The 23,574-nt window shown below is 43.3% G+C and overlaps 1 protein-coding gene across 2 annotated transcripts in view; it reads right to left on the bottom strand.

The window, feature by feature from the left end:
• Window positions 1-19,487: 19,487 nt before the first annotated feature.
• The window catches only part of BRINP1 (BMP/retinoic acid inducible neural specific 1), an 88,733-nt gene continuing 84,646 nt past the window's right edge, over window positions 19,488-23,574 (bottom strand). For both annotated transcript variants that reach the window (XM_075772428.1, XM_075772429.1), the window contains one exon: window positions 19,488-22,847. In XM_075772428.1, coding sequence (XP_075628543.1) covers window positions 21,707-22,847 — 1,141 coding nt within the window. In that variant the 3' untranslated portion in view covers window positions 19,488-21,706. The remainder of the gene's footprint in view (window positions 22,848-23,574) is intronic.

Here is a 23,574-nt window from a genome sequence, read left to right as displayed (position 1 = left end):
TTCATCTGATCACATCCCTCTTGAGAAATCTGGCTTGTCGAGCTGATTGTACTTTTTTTTTTTTTTTATAAAGCATAGTTCTGTTGATATTTTTCATATTCAGCAATATTTTTCATATTCAGCAATATGAATATTGCTGAATATTTTTCATATTCAGCAAGGTGAAAATGCTAGTCCAAAATGCTAGTCCAAAATGGTTTATTTCTGTTCAGAGAGAAAAATAATGTGTATACCAGGCTTTGAAGCCTACTTGACTAAACATACCAGCCGCATGCTCAGGAGGATCCAAGTCTAGGACATGTCTTGATCGACCAGGCTGTAACCCGTTCTCAGTTTGGGCTAAGACTGAGAGGCCTTTTGCTTTTTTTGGGTGCAGACTAAGACTGAAGACTAGTGTTGCCCCTAGCTCCCAGTTGGTCAAAATGATGGTGCACCCAATATGAAGTCTCGATAGTTAGATGAACCTGGGTGGATAAACTCTAGTCTACTCTCCATGTTAAACTATCATAACACGTTCCGGGTCCAGGGGGCAGAAGTAACCCATCTTTCTGCTCACTGTGAAGCTCACAGGATTTAATTATGTTTATGTCTGGCCTGCTGATCCTACGCACCCATTCTGAGTGAACTGCCTCTACATTTATTGTGCTTCACCTGGGATTGTGGACAAACAACTGGTATAGATATTTTTTCCTTGCTATTAATTGTCGTGGGGTAAAAGTCTCACTATGAGGAAATAGCTCTGCCTAGGAGAAAGTGATCTTTGAAGAAAAGACTGGAATGAAATAGCAGAAACTTGGCAGCTGCAGTGACATTACCTGCATGCCATGCATAAGAAGGAAAGGTATGGACTGAACGCTGATCCCTACCTTTCATCCATGCAGTGCGCTTCCTGCATCTGGGGAAGGTTATCCCAGATTTGTGAAACAAAAGAAATGCAAAGAAGTCCCACCATCCTCTGCTTCCTCCCCCAGCTGGATTAAAATTGTGCATTCAGAAAGCAAGCCGAAATGGATTCTGTTTAATAAATTCTGTTTGAAAGCTGGAAGGAGGTTTGCAGCCAGCAGAGGAGGGAAGCTCTGGAACAGCCTTCAGCAGGAGGAGTGGGTGGCAAGCAGCAGCCTGACTAGTTTTATGATGAAGCTTGATCAGTTTACGAGTGGGATTATGTGGTGCGGTTGCCTGAGATAGCAGGGGACTGGATGCGATGACCTTTCAGATCTCTTTCCATCACGTGTTCTTCAGCCGCAATAAAGTCACGGGATATAATAGGCATAGTTAAGTTTTTTTCATGGAAGCTACTTTAGTTTACACCAGCTGAGAATCTGCCCTAGTGTGGCCAAAGTCAAGGCTGGCAACCTTTAATCCTTGTAATATGTGATAACACTTCGGTCCTCTCTGCCCACACCTGGCTTCCTGATGATAATACCAATGATGTCTTTATTCTGCAATGTCTTTTTCTATTGTAGAGATGTTAGCAATGGCCTATCTGGTGGCCACATTCAAATATATATTTTTCCCTTTGTCTGGCAATAAAAGATACCTTGAAAGAGCAAGGATGGTGGTGAGTGTCAGGTGGGGTCACGAGGCACAGGTGTTCCACAAAAGGGAGCAAAATAACAATGAGAAAATACCTCAAAACACTTTCCAGAAATAACAGCCTAATTAATACAGCTTTTGTTTGCTTAGTGGCTGCACCTCCTTTTCCTATGCTTGGGAATGACTACTGGGGAATATTAGAGGGGACTCAACTTTGTTTCTAAGCTTTACCCCTAACAACCTGCTTTGATAGAGAAATGTGTATGAAATCAGGGGGACAGATACTCAGCATGCGAACTCTGGGTTGTGTCAGAACTAACCAGCGCAACATGAACGTGGGATACAGAGTACTAACAATGTACTGCCTATTTTTATATTTATATATATATCTCTCACAGAGGGACAGTGTGCCCCCCATCAAAGTGCTAGATGGACTACAAACACGGAACAAAAAAGACAACCTGCAGAAGCTTACAATTCAAGTAAGTTATGACACAGAAAAATAATTCCAGGAAAAAATATTTGGCAAATAAATCCAAAGAATTAACGATCTCAGTTGTAGGAGGATAACTCACAGAAAGGCAAAATGAGTCTAATAAATTAGAAAGAAGCAAAATTAGCCTAATAAACCTTTGGCTAGAAGTTAATCATTGCAGTGCACAGGTACCATGTAACTTCCCTCCGGGTGGCTTCAAGCATGGAGAGTGACTCAGTCCGGTCTGTATATGTCAGATTTGGGGAGGAAAGTGGGAACCGAGGGTTTGTTTCACTCCTTTATGAAACTCTGGCAACCCATTGCTCATCAGCTAACAGATGTCTCGGTGTGTACCCAGCCCATTCCTGATAGGAGACTGACACCAGGTTTGTAGATCTAGCTGTTAAGCTTTGTAAGATTCCCAGCTTTTCAGGTCTTTTTTCCCAGTTTGTGTGGTCAGCCAAAATGGCATCTGTTGTGCTGCTGTTTCTTTAGAGGTCTTCAGAGATCTGCTGTGCATGCGCTGCGAGTGGAAACTGGCACTGCTGGACTCATCCCTGTGCGTCTGAGGATACCAAAAGGAGGATCTAGTTCTATTACCCCATAAAATAAATTTATCCAAGCTGCACAGGAAAGCAAGCCCAGTGGCACTTTTTTTTTTCCCCCCTGATTAATCAATCCTATGGACAAGAGCTCAAGAGTACAGAAGTTCATGGTTTCTCTTACTGCCCCATATTACCGAGAACCACCTCTACATTTGACGTGGGAATGCAATGGAGATGTCCCTCCATCTGCCCCTGAGAAGGGACAGGTTAGAATAGGGAACACGCCAGGTCAGGACTCTGTGGCCCCAAACTATAGCCATGGAGTAGGGAATGACGTCCCCAGACAGATGTCATGCTCTTGCCAGCACGCACAATAGCATGTTTTCTGTGCATCCCCACTGCTAGTGAGGAAGGGCTTCAAGTGCTGTCTAAAATTCCACTTTTAAGAAACCTCAGCAGCTGCCCAAGGACACTAGTTCGCTTAATTGCTGTATCAGTACATTCAAAGATACTCACTATCTCACTATCGGCCCTAGCGAAACATGTATTATCCATTTGTCCTTGAAACCAGCCATCCCCTTGCGAAGTGATTAGTCTAGTGCTGGATGAACCGTGCACATCTTTTTTTCTCCTGCTCGCCCCCAAAAGATATCATCCCCCCCGCCTTCATACAAGTCACGACAGAGCTTCTTCCTTGCAATTTATAATGTTTGCACTCATTTGTTTTCCTTCAGACAGTCTTTGAGACACGGCATCCAGTGACCTCTGGCAAAGGAATGGGAATAGCACACACTTTTATCCTGGCAGTAGGCAGCAGCAGTGACAAATTGGTTTACTGCCTGACACTGGGGGTTGTGAGTAGGGAAAGGGGGTTTTATTAGCCTGGGCTTATGCATCTGAAATGTGCTTTGTAATCTCTCCTCTCTGATGTTATTTAAAATCTCTATTTGGGCTTGTCTGTTACTGTCTGGGAATGCAGAAAGTTCTGCCCGAATGGATGGAACCTTCTGGTGGGAAATAAACCTATCACGATATGCCAGGATTAATTTTTTTTAACAACTAAATCTACATGTTCAGTTGTGTATGGATGTATTCAGCTATGCTAGGAAAAGGAACAGCAGACACATCCACAACCACACTTACCAGCACGAAAATATCCAGCCGTTCACCAGTGAGAAGCAATTAGGAGGTGTGCACAGCCACAGACACTTCTCAGAGCCTACAGGAACATTTTGCATAGAAAGTCCTTTTCCCACTTCACTCCTCCTAAACTGAGCAGAAATAGCCCAGCAGATGGGGGACTCTGGGTGATCCTTGAAAGTGCAAAGTGATAATAGTGATAATTTTGGTTTTGCTATTGGGTGTTTTGTTAGCATCCCTCGTGCCCCCAAGACACGTACCTCCATGGGCACATCCACCTTTGGGGGGGTGACCAGCAGAATGGCACAGGAACTAAAGCAATGGAGAGAATTTGTGTGGAACTCAAAATACTGACCCCTTTGCCAAAGCCTAGATCTGATTAAAAGCACTCTCCAACAGGTGGGTATTGTTCCCTTTATTATATTCCTCATTGGTTTAAAAATCAAGGAAAGTTTATAACACTTGAGGACTTTTCTGTAAGAGTCTGCATAACCATTTCTGAGAGGACACTTGTATATTCGACTGCTCTTCCATTCTGGCTGTGCTAGTTGCTGTTTTTCTGAGGATGATCCGTGCAACATACTGTTCATCTCCGTTTAGTGCACTATCAGAACAGCATTTTCACTGTTCCCATGTTGCTGCTATGTCCTGCCCTCAAAGGGACGATCTCAAGGCGGCCTCCTCAGAAAACTGCATTTGTGTTCCCTCCTCCGCTTTCTTTTTTGCGGCTGATGTTATCTTGTGTTATCTTAATTACACGCTTTAAGGATGCCTGCTGCACAGATCATTGATGGAGTTTGATGTTTGTTAATATCACGTTGCGTTATGAAAATCTGGTACATTAAGACCTTGGTGTATTTCCAAATTATTCTAAAGATATAAAAAACTTAATAAGCAACCCGCTTTAACTAATACAGACTAATAGTTTGAGAAAGGAGGGGGTGAGTTTGGGAACATGTTTATTAGAGGGGTTGTAAGGAAAATGATTTAAAGAGCCCTTGATCAGCACTTGCTATTCAAGGTCAGGATTTAGTGTCAAAATTAGGGTTAGTTCGTCCTGGTGGGGATAGTACAGATCAATTTGTGGTCAAATCAAGTCACCCTTCCTGCTTGTATTTAATTTTTCTCCAACCAGCAATTTGCCTTTAAATGCGAACACTTAGCTAAATCAGGTGCAGATGGTTGTTTTTATCAAATGAATGCTGTTTTATCACTTTAAAAGCTTTTGTTTTTAGTCAAGTGAAAGAAGTGGGCAGCACTCCCTTGTTTTTGAAAGAAGAAGAGCATATGCTTTTTAATTTGAAATGTAGCACTAATAGCATTATCCACAGGGGGATAGGCTGTGCTATTGTGGATTGTGGATAATGCATTTATGCTCAAATATCCTTTATTCCCTCTTGAGTGAAAGAATTTAACAGCATATTGTATTACCATGCCATGAAGAATATAGTTTACTCTAAGAGTGAATTTTTTGACAGTATCAACTCTGGTTTTGTTTTTGTTTTGTTAATTTTTAGAGAAATTCTTGATGAATTTGCGATGTTCTTGTAACACTGTGTTGAAAAAAAAAAACCCCTCAACCTACCATGAACAATGAAAAAACACTGTTGAGGGGGGATCTGGAGAGAATGCAGACAAGTCCCAGAGACAGTTTCAAAAATAGCTTTACTGACACATCCTTTTTTTTTTTTTGCATTTCTCAGTCTCCGCTCTCTTCTCACCAGAAGTTGGTGCTCATGCTACAATGGTGCCAAGCTGGGGGATGTAGCGAAACGGAGAGAAGCGGGCTTGAGACAAGCAAACTCAGTCCATTTGTGACTTTCTGTAGCAAACTCCTTTTCCCCAGGGCCGTAAGACAAATGGTTTAATAACCCAGAATGCTGTGCTCTTTGCTTCAGCAAAGTTGACTCTCTGCATCCAGCCTTATTCACAGGTATCTCCAACAACCTCCTGGGAAAACGCTGAACAAACGGAGATCATGGCTTGGAGCCCCGGGGCTGGCCTTGCATTGTTTGCTTTTTATTGTAAGGCTTATCTCGCTGTGTCATATGGTTAAAAACTGGAGCCTTGCCTCCAAGATAGCGGTGGGAAGGCAGGAAAAGCTAGCGCGCATTTGTCTTCAGGTCAGTTTTATAAATGAATGTACTGATGCAGCCCTCAACAAAAATGCAAGGGAGAAACTATGAGCAAGAGAGAGCAAGAACAAGTCCTGAGTTCTTCCCTGTCGTGTGATTTTCTGGAAATGAAAAATTTGAACACTGCTCTCCTGGTGTCTCACCAGAGAACTGGCTGCACTCCACTAATCGTGTGAAGCGCTGGACTAGGTACTTCCACTCTGACACAGCCATAGCTAGCCTAGCTGGAGGTGCATTTGGAAAATGAAACCAGGTCTTGAACTTCCCACCTGCCCTAGGATCTTGGGATGTCCTAGTAGTGTCAGGGACAGTAAGCCATGCCTGTTAGAGATACTGAAATCAAGCCAGGGGACTAAGGATGAGAAGCTCAGTGGAAAGAAGGCACCACAGCCCGTGGGGTGCAATGTCCAAGTGGGGTGGCAATGAAGAGGGAAGAGGTTTTTGAAATCAAGCTGGGTTCTGAGTGCTCACCTGCTGCTTAGTAGCAGGAAACACAGAAAGAAGTCCTGCTGTCTCCCAGGAGAATTCAGCTGAGGCCACAGCTTGAACCTGAGCTCACTGATGGGCAGCAATTACTGCAGACCTGCTTAGGACAAGACAGGAGGTCTGTGCTGCAGAGCAACCCTGGTTTGGTGTCCATCACAGTGCTTTATTGTGAATCATGGTAATTTCTGTGTCTTCTTCAGCAAAGTGAGGATTAATTTTACCCAGTTTTAGCCATGTAAAAGTTTAGACGTCTTAAGCCAGTGATCTAGCCCTCCTCTACAGGCTGTGAAGAGGAAAGGAGGCATCTCCAGAGCATGAGTCACCTCTTCCTATGTACAGTGTCTAAAGTGGGTGGGATGACTCATTTCTTTCTATGGCTTAAATGACTAGTTTCAACTAAAAGCCTAACTTTTTGGTGGGAGAAATTAGCCATCTTCAATGTTACATGCATTTGTCTCAAGTTATTTTCAAAATTCAGAGTGAGGTGAGAATGCTTACTTCTCAGTGGATGGCCCCTTCAAAGGACCATTTTGTGCTTTCTCCTGGGATCTGCACATCTTTGTCCTTCAAAAATGGTGCTGAAATGGTCTGCTCACGTTTCATGGAGTCAGAAAAACTATAGCCTGTTGGAAACCTAAAGGGAAGTCACCTGGCCCATCCCCAATCCACAGGCAGAAAGCTGCAGTTAAGTTTTGTTATCCTTAATGTTTCCTCCTTTCAACAATATCTTCCAACAGTCAGTAAGAAAATTTCAGTTGTCTTCAATGGGCTTTCATCCAAGCCTGCAGAGAGAGCAATAGAGAAAATTCAGTTGCAGAGGCAAATCAACAGAGGGGAAAGGTAATGACACGAGAGAGCTAAAAGACGTAATCATGAGAGGGGGGGGAGAGAGGGAAACAAAAGAGAGGTGCTTTGAAGATCGAGCAGTGGAGGAACACAGAGGCAATGCTCAGTGGAAAGGAGATCTGGGCAGGGGGAGAGGGACAAACTCGTACCCTTGAAATACGCATCTCTCCAACGCTGCAGCATCACTTCCATTTGAAAATGCCTAACTGCTCTTCAGTTTAATCATTGCTGCGCTTTTGGGTATAAGATGAATAATTAAGCCTGGGAGTAGAATACAGCAAGTGTTAATAGGGCAGAAGGTACTGCAAAGTCCTTATAAAAAGCTGTGCTTGCAGCACAAAGTGGCTGCTGTTCTCTGCATCCCCAATCACGAAGTGAGGAGCATGAAAGTACTAAATTAAATGAAGTGCATCTGTATCCCTTCTGCTGGACTTTTTCCCCCCTGCATTCGATACTATTGCTTGCTAAATAATACCCTGTCTCTAGCAAAGGAGGAACAATGTAATTCTAAATTGTCCTTCCAAATCAAACCAGGACAGATATCCTGCACAGCCCTTCCTTCCATGCCTCCCACAAGCACAGTCTTCTCCCTTATGTAAGTTAATGTTTAAAGAAAATATCTGGTGCCTTAAAGAGACAATTCAGTCTGAAGTGGCAGCGTTGTGTTCATCCTCTTTGATGAGTTCAAGATTGCTTCCTGTTGCTGTCAGATCAAAAATGAAGAAATAAATGCCCACTTCAAACCATGAGAGGCAACAATTAAACCATGTCCGAGAAGACACTGGGCCAGCTACGCTGCCCAGGCACCTCGCAGTGCTGGCTCATGCATGTAGCAAGAGAAGGCACAGCAAGAAAAAGCTGTAACTGGAATAAGATGCAGCTGTTAATCCATGTACGACGCAAGTTACTGCAGTTTGCTGGTCTGTCTGCTGCTTTCCCCTCAATCTGAAGCGTTTCTCTTTCCCTGAGCACTCTCCTTCCTCAGACTGTGGACCACCAGGACAACAAAGCAGTAGCTCAAAAAGAGAGCAGTGCCTATCTGAATCACCCAAAACGTATTCAGGGAGCGTGCGAGGAGTGTTGTTCGTTCCTGTGAGAGATCCGCCTGAGTGCCACACTAAACAGCAAATGCAAAGCTCCTATTTAGGTCTTCATTTTCCACATACACCCAATTAAACAGAGCTGTATAAACTAATCAAATTAGGCTGAGACGGAAGAAAGACAGATTGTTATTTTTAAATACTTGGGAGATGTTTGGGAGTGGGAGGTCATAAAGGTAAAGAGGGAGGTCAATAAATAGAAAGGAGGAAATTATTTTTAACCATTGCAGATAAGGTATTTTTAGAGCAATCACCTGAAAGCTCCCTGAACTACACAGAATGATAAGCACTGCTCAACACAGCAGCAGTAAGGGAAGCTGAGCTGCAGCCTGGCTCAGACCCATGTTCCCTTGCTTCTTTCAAGTGAGTTTTCAGTGTAAAGATTTTTTTTTTTTTCCTTTTCCTCCCACCTCCTGTCCTTACCGCTATCACTGAGGGTACCTCAGAGACCCTGGTGTTCATATGGACATTTGAGGAGGTTTTCAGTTGTTGCTAAGTGGGTATTTTTTCCCCCTCTTCGGTTTGTTCTTCATCCTTTTCTTTTTCACTGGTCTCCTCTCACCTCTACGCTAAGTGGAAGAGATGACGAGCCAAGCCTCCACAGGCAAGCATGTGTGAAAAGAAACCAGGGGCTGACTTCCCAAAGGGCTGGAGGACCTTGGGGCCAGGGGGATACTCCTCCAGCTGAAACATCACTGAGGGATGCTGCATGTGGCGCAGGGATGCTGCCGGAGGAGCGTTGCCCCCATCCATCAGAGCCCTGTGCCACGAATCGCAGGCAGCAGACCCAGGCAGAGCTGCCTGAGGACTCTGTGTTTGCCTGTGATGGCAGGGAGGGACATCACTGGATTTTTTTAATTTCGCTTTTGGCCCTTTTAGCACACTATTCCACACAGTTTCACCAATTATCTGTATCACACTTTGTCAGCAAGGAGAAAGGATCAACACCTCCATAGTCTGGACAATTGTCTAGGGAAATTTAGGTGAAGGAAAACACTTTTGGATCAAGATAAACTTAGAACATGCTTCTCACAGACATTCCCCACTAATGCTGCAGACAAAAGCATGGGATGCACTGATCGTTCTGTGAAGAAAATACTTTTTTTTTTTTTTATCTCCACCCTTCTTATAAAGGGCCAGATCCTCAAGGAAATTTAGCATAAATCAGGCTGTGCCATAATGTGTAAGCTGTGAATTTAAAACAGATGTTTTCAAAGGTAAAGGAAAATGTCTGTGTGCCTTCCTCAGCCTGAATTAGTACTTTTCCTTACTGGATGCCAAGCTTTTGAACATATCAATATGTTGACATGTTGCCACAGTTTGGGGAAAACAGCTGGTTTGGAGCCACTTTCCTATCTGCTGTCTTAAGCTGATGGTTTTACGGCATCTTCCTGGCCACTCCATTGAAAGTGATGGTGACTGCCGTCATGGATTGCCAGAGCGAGGGCAATGAGAAGGGATTTTTCTTTCTTTCAAGGATAAAAGCAAAATAATGGAAGATGCCAAATGTTAAATATTTGACTTTGAAACATGAAAAAGAAGAGGAAGAGCAGCATCAAGGGAATAAATCTCTCGGGATGTCCTGCAGTCCGAATGTACATTTTGTATTGCTAAGATAGGAGTTGTGGATGCAGTGTGTAAAGATATGGGTTTTACAAGAAAATAGAATCAGACAGGAGACCTCTGGGAAATCACAGAATGTGTGTACGCTTTATGGTTTGTATAAAATTAAATGATCTTTTTTTCTTAGAGATATCGATCCTTGTACTTTTATTAGTAGTATTATTATTATTATTTATTTTTCCCACTCTTATTTCATTGTCCATATCCCTGTTTTTCAGATCCCTTATTTGAATTGGTCCTATTTACGTGAAACAGCTTGATAACTCTCATCTCTTCTCTCTTTTGCTCTCAATAATTATACGTCTCCTAGGAAAGCTAGACTTCAGTAGAAATTTTATAAAGGTTTTGAAAGATTTTATTAGAAAAGATTTGGATCCTGCACAATTATCAGTTCTGAAAGGTGCTTTGCCCACCTCCTCCAGTGGAAGTGCTATTGATCATCTCACAAAAGGAAGGCATGTACTTACAGAGAGAAAAGTTGAGGTCTGGTTGCCTTTTCAACATCAATGATAAAATTGCATCTAATGTTCACCTCATTCACCTTAACTCCACTGGTCTGCACTAATTAAGGTGGAGCAAGCCGTGCCAGTTAATAAAGAACACTGTAATTCAGCTTGTGCTGGCCAGTGATTGCAACAAGAGGAAAAACCCAATAACTGATTCAAAAGACGGGCTTTGATTAACAGAAATATCTGGGGCTTTTGTTCACTGATTGTACAGCACACACTGTAAAACCCTGCCACTATCAATGGCTTAGATGTGAGACTCAAAACACCTTCTCTCCCTTTTAAGTTGGGCTCTAACTTGTAAAGTCATGCTTTAAAGTATTGCAGATGATCATCATAATTCTGCCTTCTGTTTTGCAAAAACACTGTTCTACTTGGCCATGTGTGCCACCGCCTTGCTCCAAGGTCCTATACCCAGGGCAGTCACATCCCACACAATAGCTGACTCCTTTTGGAGCAATCACCTTGTTCCCTGTAAGTCAAACACTACTGTGGTTTACAGCATATTTTGCTCCTGGGTCTATTTTAGACATCCATATGTATACCAAGTTTGGTTCTTTCTATCCAGGGCAGTTCTTCTCCACTGTTAGAACAGACTTTACTCCTTCACATTGCTACCAGCCAACCTCAAGACATGTCCTGAAGTAAGCAGCATGTCCTCTGTGCATTGCTAGCAGAGCTGCCACACAACTCCCTTGCTACCTCTGGCAATTTGAGGTGAAAAAATATACACACAAAATAATTTTCTGGGGCGGTGGCAAACCGCAGGAGGGCAAGAGCCAATTTGAGTTCTGTGTGATGTCTTGCCATCATGGCTGATTCCCTCTGTGAAGCATTAGCCATGGAGAGCGTGATGGACGCTAACTTTTGCAGACTGGCCTGAAGATCAGGGTGGGGTTGTAAGCACATGGAGCAAACCCATAGGCTTCCTACACCCCAGGCCTGTCTGGATCAGCACATGGAGATAGTGTCATCAGGGATCACTTCTTCCTCTGAGGCCTCTCAGGAGCAGTAAGAAGGGTCTACATGTACTCAGCAAGGCCAACTTTTCACACCCCATTAGCCCAGATGTGATGAACTTCACTTCCCATAACTAGCTCTGCAAATAGAGCTGACCAATTATTTTTTTTCCCCAGCTGAACAGTTTTCTCTGACAGAAATGCAAATTCAGCAAAACATAATTTTTGTTGACATTTTTAATGGGAAATTATTGAAACACTTCATTTCCATTTTAGCATTTGGCCAGTTCTGTCTCATCTGGCATGAAGTAATCAAAATCCAGCAGAGAAACCCTTGCCTCTTTCAATCTTTTACCAGCATTTCCCTTCAAGAAGGCTGTCCTGAGATTCCTGAGCTGAAACGTGATGGGATGATGCCTTTCACCCTAAACTTTTGAGAATGACACTTGCCATTTAACTGTAGAACTTTCCTCCTCAGAATGAAAACATGTTCTAGAAAGCTGCATTTCTAGGGAGGAAAGGTGTCTTGCACCAGCTGAATCATAGAAAGGATGGTTTGACTCAAGGCTTTTAAAGAATTAACAGTTGCCACAACAGAACTCCCTCTTATGCAGCCAAGGTGGTGCAGAGATGAGTTGGTACAGGGAGCCCTGCGTGGCTTAGGCTTTTTATAGTGACAGATTTCTTTGCATAATGCATTTTGGGTGAAGCTTCAGGTTTATTTTGTACTTATCTGATGTCAGAAAAGTCTATATTAATCTTCAAAAAAAAAAAAAGGAAGGTTTTTTAATCAGCTTATTACAGCCTTCCATGTATAATAAAGCAGTTATATGGCAGTAAACCTGGAATCCTACAGGAGTTTGTTGTAAAGTGACAGATTCAGGTCAGAGCTGTTAATGAACAGCCAGATTGATGTGTGATGCATAATGATGGGAGAAACGGCATTATTCTGTTACAGGAGAGTGCAGAAAGGAAGGATATGCCAGGTCCATTAGAACAATTGGGTACCCTGGAGTTTAATACCTTGCCTCTGGCCAATACCTGATATTTAAGAGAAATTAGAGCTATTCTACAACTGGTGAATAAGGTAGACACATGGTAGACATGTGGTTTTGGCTCCTTAGCTCTCTTCACCCTGGCAACAAACCCTAAATTTCCCAGTTGACTCTTGCTTCTGTAGGTACAGACTTTGAAGACCACTGATGTGACCTGGGTATGACCGGAACAGTGCTGCAAGAGACCCAATTCTTCTTCTTCCTTTGCTTCTGCCACCGACGAACCATGTGACCATAGGCAACTCTTTCGACATCTAGTTCTGCCCTCTTTCTTGTTTTAAACAAATACTTATTGGAGCAAGAGTTTCATGTCCATATCATCTAGTTGGCTTTTATTCTACTTCTTGTTCTAAATTTGCTGGTCTTTATTTGCATTAACTGGATCCTATAATAAATGCACAAGTTATGCTGACCTGAAGGAAATGCTGCTCACCCTATAAAGAATATCAGAGAAGTAAAAAAACACTTTGTGAATGGGAATATATTCAGAGTGGCAAAAGCAATGGCTCCTGTTCAACATTTCCTGGGAAGAGAGGGCAGCAAAAAACCACCCTAAAAAACAGATGAAGGGCTGATCCACCTTTATGGGATTGACCCTTGAAAGCCCACTGGGAACTTCAGCTGGTGCCACATGCATCTTCCTCTTAATTAGCGCTCTTCTCAGAAGCTTCTTGAAACCAGATCTCCTTTTTCTTATGTCTCAGTAAAATGCCAGCTACACTGGGGTCTTGGTGCATGACTGAGGTCCTCCAGTGCTACATCACTGATATTAATTCTCATTAAAAAGTGATGCAATTGGTGTTCATTTGGACACGCATTGTGCACTTCACTGGCTGCTCCAGGGTGCAATGTGAGTGTTCATCTCAGTCTAAAAGGCTCTGTGAATGCTCCATCACAGCTGCCTAGGCTTACTGAACCCAACCCAGCCACTGAGATTAAAAAAGTAATTCAGGCTAGCAAGTTGTTTTTTGATCTTGGGACTCCTGAGCCTTTACAGCCCTGAGATCTGGGATTCCCCCAGAGCCCAACACACATTAGCAGTTATTGAGAACTCTGAATTCGAGCCAGAAAAATATATGGGCATGATCTTAACTCATACGGTTTTGAGTAGTCCCTTTGACTTTCATGCATCTGCCTGCACACATGCAGACACTCAGTATTGCAATCCATCGCACTCAGCACCTTGCAGGACTGAACCCTTCACTAATCCTTCTAAACCCAAGTCTATTGACTTTCAAAGCAACCCGTGAGGGTTTCTTATCTACATTTCCTGAACAAGCTGCTTGCTTAGGCTGAGTCTTTTTGCATTAGTCTTCAACCAGCGTTGATTTTGAGCAATGAACATGATTAGATTTTCATATCAAGGGAGACTGAAAATACAGAGATAGTTCCCAAGTATCCTGGAGTAAGTCAGGAGTGAACTCCCTTCATTGAGTAGCTTGTAAAAACTCAAAAAGATCAGAATTAGTGCCTATATCCAACCCAGCCAATATCCAGGTTTTGCTTTCTCATCATGGAATGAATCTTAACAGAAGCCTGAGTCTAAATGTCTTAGGGAAGTTTGAAAACCAGATCTCAGTATTTAGCTGTATGACATTTGTATAATATGATCCTGTCATCACATTGCAGAACAAGATTCAGTTCTAAATTACACCACAGCCCAACTCAGAGGGAGATGCTGCACGCTGTCAAGAAGCCTGTCCCAGAAAACAGACTGAAATAAGGATTGCTTCATCTTTAGAAAATTTCTATTACGGGCTTCTCTTTGCACTAAAATCAGGCAAAGGCAGTTCTTTCAGGCTCAACATTTGGGATGTCACAAGTCTGAAACAAAGTCCACATTGTGGTAGCACATCGTTACACCTCTTTCTCACGGTCACTATCAATGCATGTGAGAGTGGGACACTCAGACACCAGGAACTGTGGGTGGAATTAAAAGCATACCTGGAATACCGTTCCTGCCCTGTTGTCTCTCCTCCTCTTCATACAATGGTCAGTCTCAAGACTGAGACTCAAGACAGGATCTGGTCCCAGTTCTGTGCAGGTTTTGCCATAACAAGCCAGTCTCTGTCCATCTTGGGCTTCCCTTTCCCACCTGTAAAAATCAGGCTAACCCTAAACTGATCATGTCTATTTAAATGACAAGCTTATATTAATTCTGTGTATGCCCAGGACCAAACACAATGAGACATGGATTGTAATCAAGACCTCAAAGTATAGATTAATAGATAAATTAATAAATATCTGTTAATAAGCTAAAAGAGATCTAATATAAATATATCAAAACTTAACTAAATATATACCTGCATATAGAAATACAAAAGGTATAAGTTGTGTTTCTGTCTTCGTGATGTCACATTAACTCTCTTGCCTTCCTCACTTTAATTTAGCAGCATCATAATCCAGGTGCTCTTTCCTCTGTTCCTGACAGCATCTTGGAGAACTCTTGACCTTCAGCTCCCCTTGGCACACCCTGTTCAAGGAGATCTGTGAGCACCTTGGAAAATATCCCAGTTGAACTTCTTTGACTTATTTAGACAAATCGATGTTCTAGACAACATGACTGACAGTATTAAAAAACAGGGGTAGCTCAGATACTCAAAAAGTAGTACCCATCCTATGTGTTTCAATCAGAAAATCTTGGCTTTAAATTTCTCTTTTTTAGACCTCCTTTAAAATTTCAGTCAAAATAATTCAGTTGGACATTTTCTACGGGAAGCTGTTTTGTTGTTAAAAACTAAGGCATCTCACAGCAATTCATCACTGGCAAAAGCATCCCTAATAAACAGAATGAGTCTGTGTGCTTTTCCCATTTCATTTTGCTGCTTTGTTCAGTTCAATTTGGTTGTCTTTTTCAGTGGCATTAAAATATTTTAAGCTGCACTTACATGATGTGTGTTATATATAATATCTAATAGGCTGGTTTTGTTCATTACTGAGCCAAAACTGAAAAGAGGAGACAATGAGAGACAGGATGGGTTTGGGGAGTGAAAGGAGTCCTCCCTGAGCGGTGAGGTCAGTAATCCAATTTCTTTTGTGCCTGCCTGTATCTGTTCAGGGTCACCTAACCAGATCTCACTCCTCCACAGGTTCTACTGCCGTGATTATTTTTTTCTAGCAATACCTTTTGTAGTTCTCCTGGGGAGGGACCCATGGCCTGTTTTTTCTAGGTCTCTACACAAGGTCAAATTTCCTTCTTGTCTGAAAAGCAAGTACTGGAGGCCAACAGGAACCACCCAGTGATGGCACACAGTGATGGGGACACAAAATGGCGTACCTGGGGCTGTTCCTGTAGATGTCTTTAGTAACACTAAACTCCATTAAGAGGTTTAGCTAGCTACATCCCATCTCATGTGTCCTGCTAAACTTAGTCCAGCTCAGACTGGAAAGATACTCCCATTGTGAGACCCACTCTCACCACAGTGTCTGGTGGTATATTTGTCAGTATTTAGCTGAGAAGCCGCAGAGTTGGTAGGCTGGGGAGTACCACTGCTCGTCTGGTTCTTGTGGTCAGAATTCATATGGACAGTCTTGTATGTGAGAAGGTTTGTTTTGAATATCCAAGGGGTATAGACTGGTACCATTTGTGGGGTTTTTTTTCCTTGTTAAACAAAAGGAAAGTAATTTTTTGGTTCAACAATGTATTTGTACAAAGCACCCATCTTTTGTCAGTTGAAAATTCAGGAGGAAGGACTGAAATTTCCAGTGAGGTTTTTATGTAGCTTTTTAGTCCTCACTGTTTTCCATATTTATTTAATTTACAGAAGAATAATAATCCTGATGACATTAAGAGAAGGCAGTTTTAGATCATGGAAAAAAAAAAAGATTACTGGAAGAAGTCAGAAAGAAAATGTGAGGGGGGTGTTAATTGATAAGTGGATTAGAACAAGTATCTTGGACAAGAAGGTCTATAATCTGACTGGGTCCAGCAGCTCTAATGTGTCATTTCAAACTTTCCAGGGTAGAAAAGATGGAAATGTCTTCCTCATGACCTCCTTACGCTTTGTCTCATGTCTCCCTTCTGCCTCCCCCCAACACACACCACTGACCCCCCTCCTCTCTCTCTGCTTTCAGACAAGAAACTGCAGCACCTAATCCTTGTGCCATTTTTTTTCCTTTCAACAACCATCAGGCTAGATTCATCAAGGAAAGCACTTTAGCTGGAGACAGGAGCGCACAGCTTGGATTGCCACTCAGCATTTCTCCTCCAGCACTGGGAACTGAGCAGCCAGGCTGGGGATCTTGCTACACCCTGGTGCAGGAGATACCATCTGCCAAATGTCCTCCTCAGCCGTGTTTTAGCAAGTGGGCTCAAAAGAACATCCTGTACATGGCAGCTGAAGTCCATCACAGCTGTCACAGGAACATACGCATGCAGCCTGGGCTGGAGGTGGATTCTGGCTCTGGAGGGAGACTGGGAAAGTGGCCAAAAGCCTCTCTTACTTGCCCATGTTTCCCTTTGGGAAAAGGGATTCCTGGCTTAGCGTGGCCAGAGATAGCTCTGAGAAGCCAGACAGTACCAGGGAGCATTGGCATTCACTCATCCCAGATGCAGCTCACCCAAGAAGATGCTAATTCCATTAATTGAGTTTGCCAGGGCCTTGTGGCCAGTCTCGATTTCTTTGAGGTCACTGGCATATGTCCCACCAGCTCAAAAAGCAGCAGATCTCTTGTGATCTTTTATGCAACAGCAAACGGGCTTCCTGGGAAGGGGGAGATAAGAGGGGCAACCGTCTCCATCCTTTATTTACTTCCCTGCCTTCTGCCCTTGCCACCCCCTCCCCCTACTTGTCCACCCACTTCTCACACCTCCAAGTAGACGTTTCTGCTCCAGGACATGGTGGTTGTTGGAGCTGTGGAGGGGTCTGACTGCAGGGTCACCAGGGCTGTGCCCTTTGCCTTTGAGGAGGGCAAAGCTGCGGAGGTCCAGATTCTTCCTGATGATTTCATGTGATAGCTAATTAATGCCCTCCCCATGTTTCCATGGCAACTCCATGCTGTGCTCTTAGCCCTGATCCAAATGGGCATTCTGTACACTTCTGAAGCTGTAGCATCAGCATATTAATAAGACTTGCTGACGTCCTTTGCTTTCTGCCACATTGGCTGGTAAGTCTAAATTTGAATAACTTAAAAAAAGCACATTTCTTAGTAAGCTCCCAGTGCATTCTCTCATGTGACTCAAAGCAACTGATCCCAGAAGTCTTCTGCGTTTGAAGAAACGGGTAGATTCTGCTCTACCTGATGCTTTTTGCCATGCTTTGCCTTTGGGATACCTGGCATCTGGCTTTTCTTTTTACTCTGGGTTATTTGGAAGCTCCAGCTTTCATGCAGTCCCTAATTTAACTGCAGCAAGGGACAAGTATCTGCCATAATTTGGTAGGACCGTCTCTGTATTAGCTGAGCTGGACAATCTTATGGATTGCTCCCTAACTCCTCCTTGTGCAGAGGAAAGAAGCTGAGTTTCATTCTCATACAGTCACAGAATATTTACTCATATTTCAAAGTATGAATGCGCCTTTTATCATTCAGCTCTATAACAATACCTACTGATCATGCAGTTTAGTGAATTTAGTTTTACGGGTGAAAGGATTCTCTGGGCCCTGCCTAATGCTCCTCTATTAATTACCCTCCATTCTAGTCATTGTCTTGTAAAACATCTTTTTCTGACCAAGTGGAGGACTTGGAGGTAGTTTCCTCAGAAGCCCATTAACACCGCAGTAGCACTGGTGTGGCCTGTCTAGGGGGATCTGAACTACTTTCTCTTATCAAGACAGAAGTATGCCAGGTGCCTCCATGTCTTCTATTACCTGCAGAACAAATACCCTAAACCAAACCTGTGGGATCTGGTTCTGGACCTGGCTGTCCCAGTCTGTCCCCTTACCTGGGTAAGGGCTTATGGGACTGAGCAGTGAAAGTGCATGTGGCCTGTTTGTGGTAGACGTTTCTTTTCTGGCATCAAAAGCAGAGTGTAGCATGGTCCAGGCCTCATTCGATTGGGTTGTTTGGTTCTGGTTTTCCTTTTTCTCTCTGACATAAACTTTGAGCCCAAAATGGTGGCTGAACTGCCAGACAGCTTCATTTTCCCCTTGTTTATTCTTAACATTTTGGCTTCGTTCCATCACAAAATTTCATCTAGTCATGTTGCAACATGGCTCCAGATTGTTGTGTAGATGTGCCATCACACCCTGGTGCCATGTTGCACCATCAGGTACTTCCAAGGTAAGTTCCATACGCTGACAGCATATCTATACCAAACTTCCTTCCACCTCCTGAAACTGGTTTTTCTAAGCTCCAGCTTCACCGCTCCCAGCTGTGGTGGAAATGCTAGTTCATGTCAGACAAAGCTTCCCTAACTCCACAGCTGTCTACCATTGCTTGGGTCTGAACTAGACAGCACTGATTTAATGTTCTGTTGACACCAGATGTCTTGTTTAAGGTTTGCGGTGTTGCCCCCCTTGCTGAAGCCAAGTAATACCGGGGGCTGATCATCCCAAGGCATCAGTAAAGATCCATGAGAGTAATTGATTTGATCCCTAACAGTCCCACAAATACAGGGCAAGATTTAGCTAATGTGTTGCTAGTTACCCACGAGATCTGAGATTTAATTGCAGCTTCTTTGGCTTCTAGTCATTAGAGCTGGATACTTATCTCATAGGAAAGCAATTTGTCGAATTAATTTCACTTTGTGCTAGCACGTTCACTATTCCCAGCCATGAACAAATCCCATCATTGAATGCAGACTGCATCTCAGGCTATATGTTGCTCATAAACAGTATGCAGTATTTTTAGAGCAGTAACTATAGTTCTTTTCAGTGTCAGCTCTTTGGGTCATACATGTAAATTAAACAGTACATTTCTATTCCCTGCTTGGATGGATGTAATTGTCAGGAACATTATTTCCACTCATAATTACAAATTTGACATTCATTTCCCATGAATAATCTCTACTATTTGCTTGAAACTAACTTCCATGCATACTATTGCTAGTGAATTTTCTCACATGAGAAAGCTGACGCAGGAATGTCACAATTATAAAGAAACCTCTTTGAACAGTGGGGTCTATAGGCATGAACCTCTACTACACAAAGCTAAGACTAATCAAATGAAAAACAAACAAATGAACAAACTGTGAAAAGTAGGCAACTTTGCAACTTCTTGCATGGACTGACCAGTAGAAACAGAAAGAGATCTCAATGCAAGTTAGGGAAAACACGAAGTTGCTACCAACAAAAATCAATGGATGTCCCTAGAAACATCTTTTTTGTTTATTTCACCCAGCTCTTCTTCAGACGCATGCAGACAGGGACTGACGTGTGCTTTTGTGACTAGGACTCCTTTTTGTTCTCTTACCAGCAACCCAGGTAGCTTCTCTTATGTCCTCAATTGTTAGTTCAGCAGGAGAGTTCAGTGAATGTATATTTTCTTTAAGGTATCTAATTCCTTCTCAGTTTGGATGAGCATCCACACAAATTAAACTAAACCTGAAGCCAAACTTGATTGTCTAAGTCCCTGGTGTCACACAAATAACACCACAATGCATTTAGATCTTTCCAGAAGAACTGATGTTATTCAACTGAATCAACCAGCTAAATCTCAAGCCAGATCTGAATCTTGGATTTTGGATTAGGACTGTCCCTCCTGCTCAGGCCTATTTTTTCCCCAGGATACTCCACCAGCTCTAGAAGCTGGCAGGATTAGAGATTTATTTCTTCTTTCTAGGAGCACAGAAATTCTAGTTTCTCACTAGCACTTTTCACAATGAACTTTAACTAAAAAACAGGGAGATTAAGAGAAATGCCCAACTACTCACCTCCCACTATGTTCAGGCTTCATGACCCAGCTCAGTTGATCTACATTCATACACTCCATTCATTATATTATTTTTTTTTAAATCCAAACACATGTGAACACACACTCCACAAAATTTTACCACCTTTGTTATTTTAGTTATTTTTTTGATAACTCAATCCTTTTTAATTTTGCTTTATCCTTGCAAATTCAGGGTAGATTTGGTTATTGTGCTCTTCCCTCCCAACCCTCCCTTTTACTACTTTTATGGATATTTTAATGAAATTTTCTCATCTGTTTTCTGTATTTTTTTTTTTGGTGGACAAAGAAAGTGTAAGAGAAACAAGGATATTATTAACAGCCACAGAAACATAAGAAAGTAAAAGGGATTATTCCTTTCCCAAGAACAAAAATGACATGTACCCTTCAGTGCCTCCAGGTTTCCTTGGAAATGTATTTTCTTGCATTATGCTTTGGTTTTTGTGGTGATGAGGGTTTCCCAGTGTTATTGGAAAACCCAGAACCTGAGGCAAAAAGCCAAACTCAGATTTGCCTTTAAGTCTAGGTCTATCAAAGTGGTGTATGAATTTGTTTTTCTGTGTTTTAGGGATTCTCTTGAAGTACCTTAAAGATGAGTGACTCGGAAGATTTACAGGTGCTGATCCTCAAGGGGTTAAGCTCTGACATCACTGAAGGCAGCAGCAGTCTGATGCAGGATATGAACTCCAGTTCAGCAAGGGGCCAAAAGGACACGACATGCCCCATTCTTCAGCAAGTGCTGAGACTCTACCTCTGGTGAAACTTCTTCTGAGATGGAAATCCCAAAGTGAAGACACCTGAGACCTGCACCCACCCTCCACCTCTTATGTGTCTTCTCACCAATGAGGCATTACTCTTAAAGGACTGCCATCACCTTGTATCCTCCAGCAAAGCTCAGCCCAGCCTGCATGAATAACTCAACGTAAAGCTGGCATAAATCTCAACAGAAGAAATATCTTTTATAACCATTTACTCCCACTATAGGAATAATGGCAGTTCTTTTACATTTACATATAACTCTTGTTTGTTTGCTTTGATTTTTTTGTTTGTTTGTTTGTTTCTTTGTCTTGGCACCTGCATAGCAGAAAACTTTACAGTTCATTACAGAAGTTTGCCCCTCTCTCTGCTCCTCCCTTTATTTACTCTGCTGCCCCTGAGGACTAGCAAGCAACACCCCCAAGGTTAAGAGAGAGTAAGGTGTTACCCTTTTATGACGGATTATAGAAATAACAAACATGCCTGACAGTTTTATACAGCTGCTAGAACGGGTTTAGTGTTCAACAAATGAAGAATTTCCTCTTTTTTTTCTCTTTTGTATATTAATTACATTTTACAAATCTTGTTTTTCCCCCCTTCCTTTACTTTCACCCCACTTTTCTTTCTTTCTGTTTACTTTTTCTCTTTTTTTTTTTTCTCTTTTATTTTTTTACAGCAAAAGGATCAATCACCAACATGTCCACTGAAAAGTCCGGGTTAGCAGAGTTTGGCTGTCATCTGGTCCGACTGTTTGAGGATCTCGGTGTTGTACAGATCTAGAGCGTGGTTCACACGGATGATCTCGCTGTTGGTGAGTTTCAGGCGGTGCTTGAGCATACAAGAGAACAGATCCAGCTGGGGCTTCCCTGGGGCTACGGGAGGCGCCAGTCTATTGATTCGGTCCCGAATATCCAGCAGCAAGAGCATGACGGAGGAGGAAGAATAGAACTGCCCACCTTGCGTGTACGACTGGTTGACCTGCTGCACGGCACTGCGCAGTAGGTCAGCATTAAAACGCAGGCTGTAGCCGTACACCTGCACATCTGAGATCTTGATGTAGAACTGACGCTTGGTGGGGTCAGAAAGGTCCACGGGCCCTTGGCCAGTCTCGTTACGCAGCAGGGAGGGCAGCCGAGTCCGGCTGCGTAGGTAGATGTGGACGGTCTCGAAAAAGGTTTTCCACCGGTTGCCCAGTAGCAGGGTCCAGTTGTAGCACTGGCTGTTTTGGAGGCGGATTTTCTCCCAGCGCGGATAGCCGTACTCCCCAAAGGGCATGTTCCAGCCCTCAGAGTGACTCCCGCTGAACGGGTTGACGTAGACAAAGAACATAGGGTCCAGGCTGCTGTTGCGCATCTGGCAGATTCGCATGGAGATCCCAATCACCATGTGGATGAAGTCCATCCGGTTCTTGTTGCTCTTCAAGGTGAGGGACATGCGTTTGCGCCACCTGGGGTCAAAGAAGGTGTCCAGGCGGATCTCGTTGCTGATGAAGGTGGTGTGCACGTACAGGCGAGAGTCCATTTTCTGCAGCAGGTACTTCAACTCTAGGTCCTGGAAGTCCAAGTCCGTCTCAAAGCTGATGAACTGTTCGCTCCGCTCCGAGTCTACGTTCTGAGGCTCGCAGCGACCCCGGTAAAGCTTATAGCCCTTGTTGCACGAGCCGCAGAGAGAGATGTTGGCAAGGCTGCACATGGCACAGCTGTTGTTGCCCCCAATGATGCACGGGATGGGGCGCTGGCACAGGCTGGTGCCACCATGGCAAACGCAGCTCCGTTGGCTTTCCAGAAAGGTCCCCCAGAACCCGTTCTCGTTGCAGTAGAGCAGGGACTGGACCCGGGTAAGCCATTCCTGTATTGTCCTGCAGGTAGGAAGAAGAAAGCATTAGTATAGTAGAGCCTCACGGAGTCTTTGGTGTTGGCATCATACTACAGCCACAGTGTTTTCAGCAATAGATCTGAGGCAGAGCTCTCAGAACATTGATGCCCTGCTGTGGCATCTGGGAGCTATTCCAGTCTATTTCTAGACTGAATCTTTCATCTGCTGTTTATTCCTGGTGGAGAGCAAAAGGCTTCTAAGAAATAGCTAGACGTTAGAACTGATCATCTGAAGTCTCTCTCCTCACACTGCTCTAGGAGCTGAGACTGGCAGAGTCTCCTGCCAAGGATCCCATCAGTGCCACAGTGACAAGGTTCAACCATGGCAATGGAGCTGATAAAGCCATGCCAGAGGCTGAGGCACTATCAGACATTGCAGGTCAGCATAACTCCTAGGCTAGCAGGAGAAAACTCCTCTCCATGTCATTGGCAGTTCCCATCGCTCCCCAAAAACAGACCTCTAATGGGATGAGGCAAAGCCAGTAGTAACCTCTGCTTACGGTGCAGAGCTCAGTAACTGCAGAAAAGAGGGTGGAAGTCAGGGTACATAGAGACAAAGCTGCTAGAACAGCTTCTCCTTTAAAAAAAATCTGCTGCTAATTAACCTCCTCTTACAGCCTCTCCCCTTAAAAAGCAGCCACGCTTGCCCATTCCCAGGCCCCACCACTCCCATAATTGCTATATCAGTGCCCTCACCTCCACGTCCTGCAG

The sequence above is a fragment of the Balearica regulorum genome, chromosome 20, assembly GCF_011004875.1.
Source record: "Balearica regulorum gibbericeps isolate bBalReg1 chromosome 20, bBalReg1.pri, whole genome shotgun sequence".
Classification (NCBI taxonomy): domain Eukaryota; kingdom Metazoa; phylum Chordata; class Aves; order Gruiformes; family Gruidae; genus Balearica; species Balearica regulorum.
This window is presented reverse-complemented; position numbering and strand designations above follow the sequence as displayed.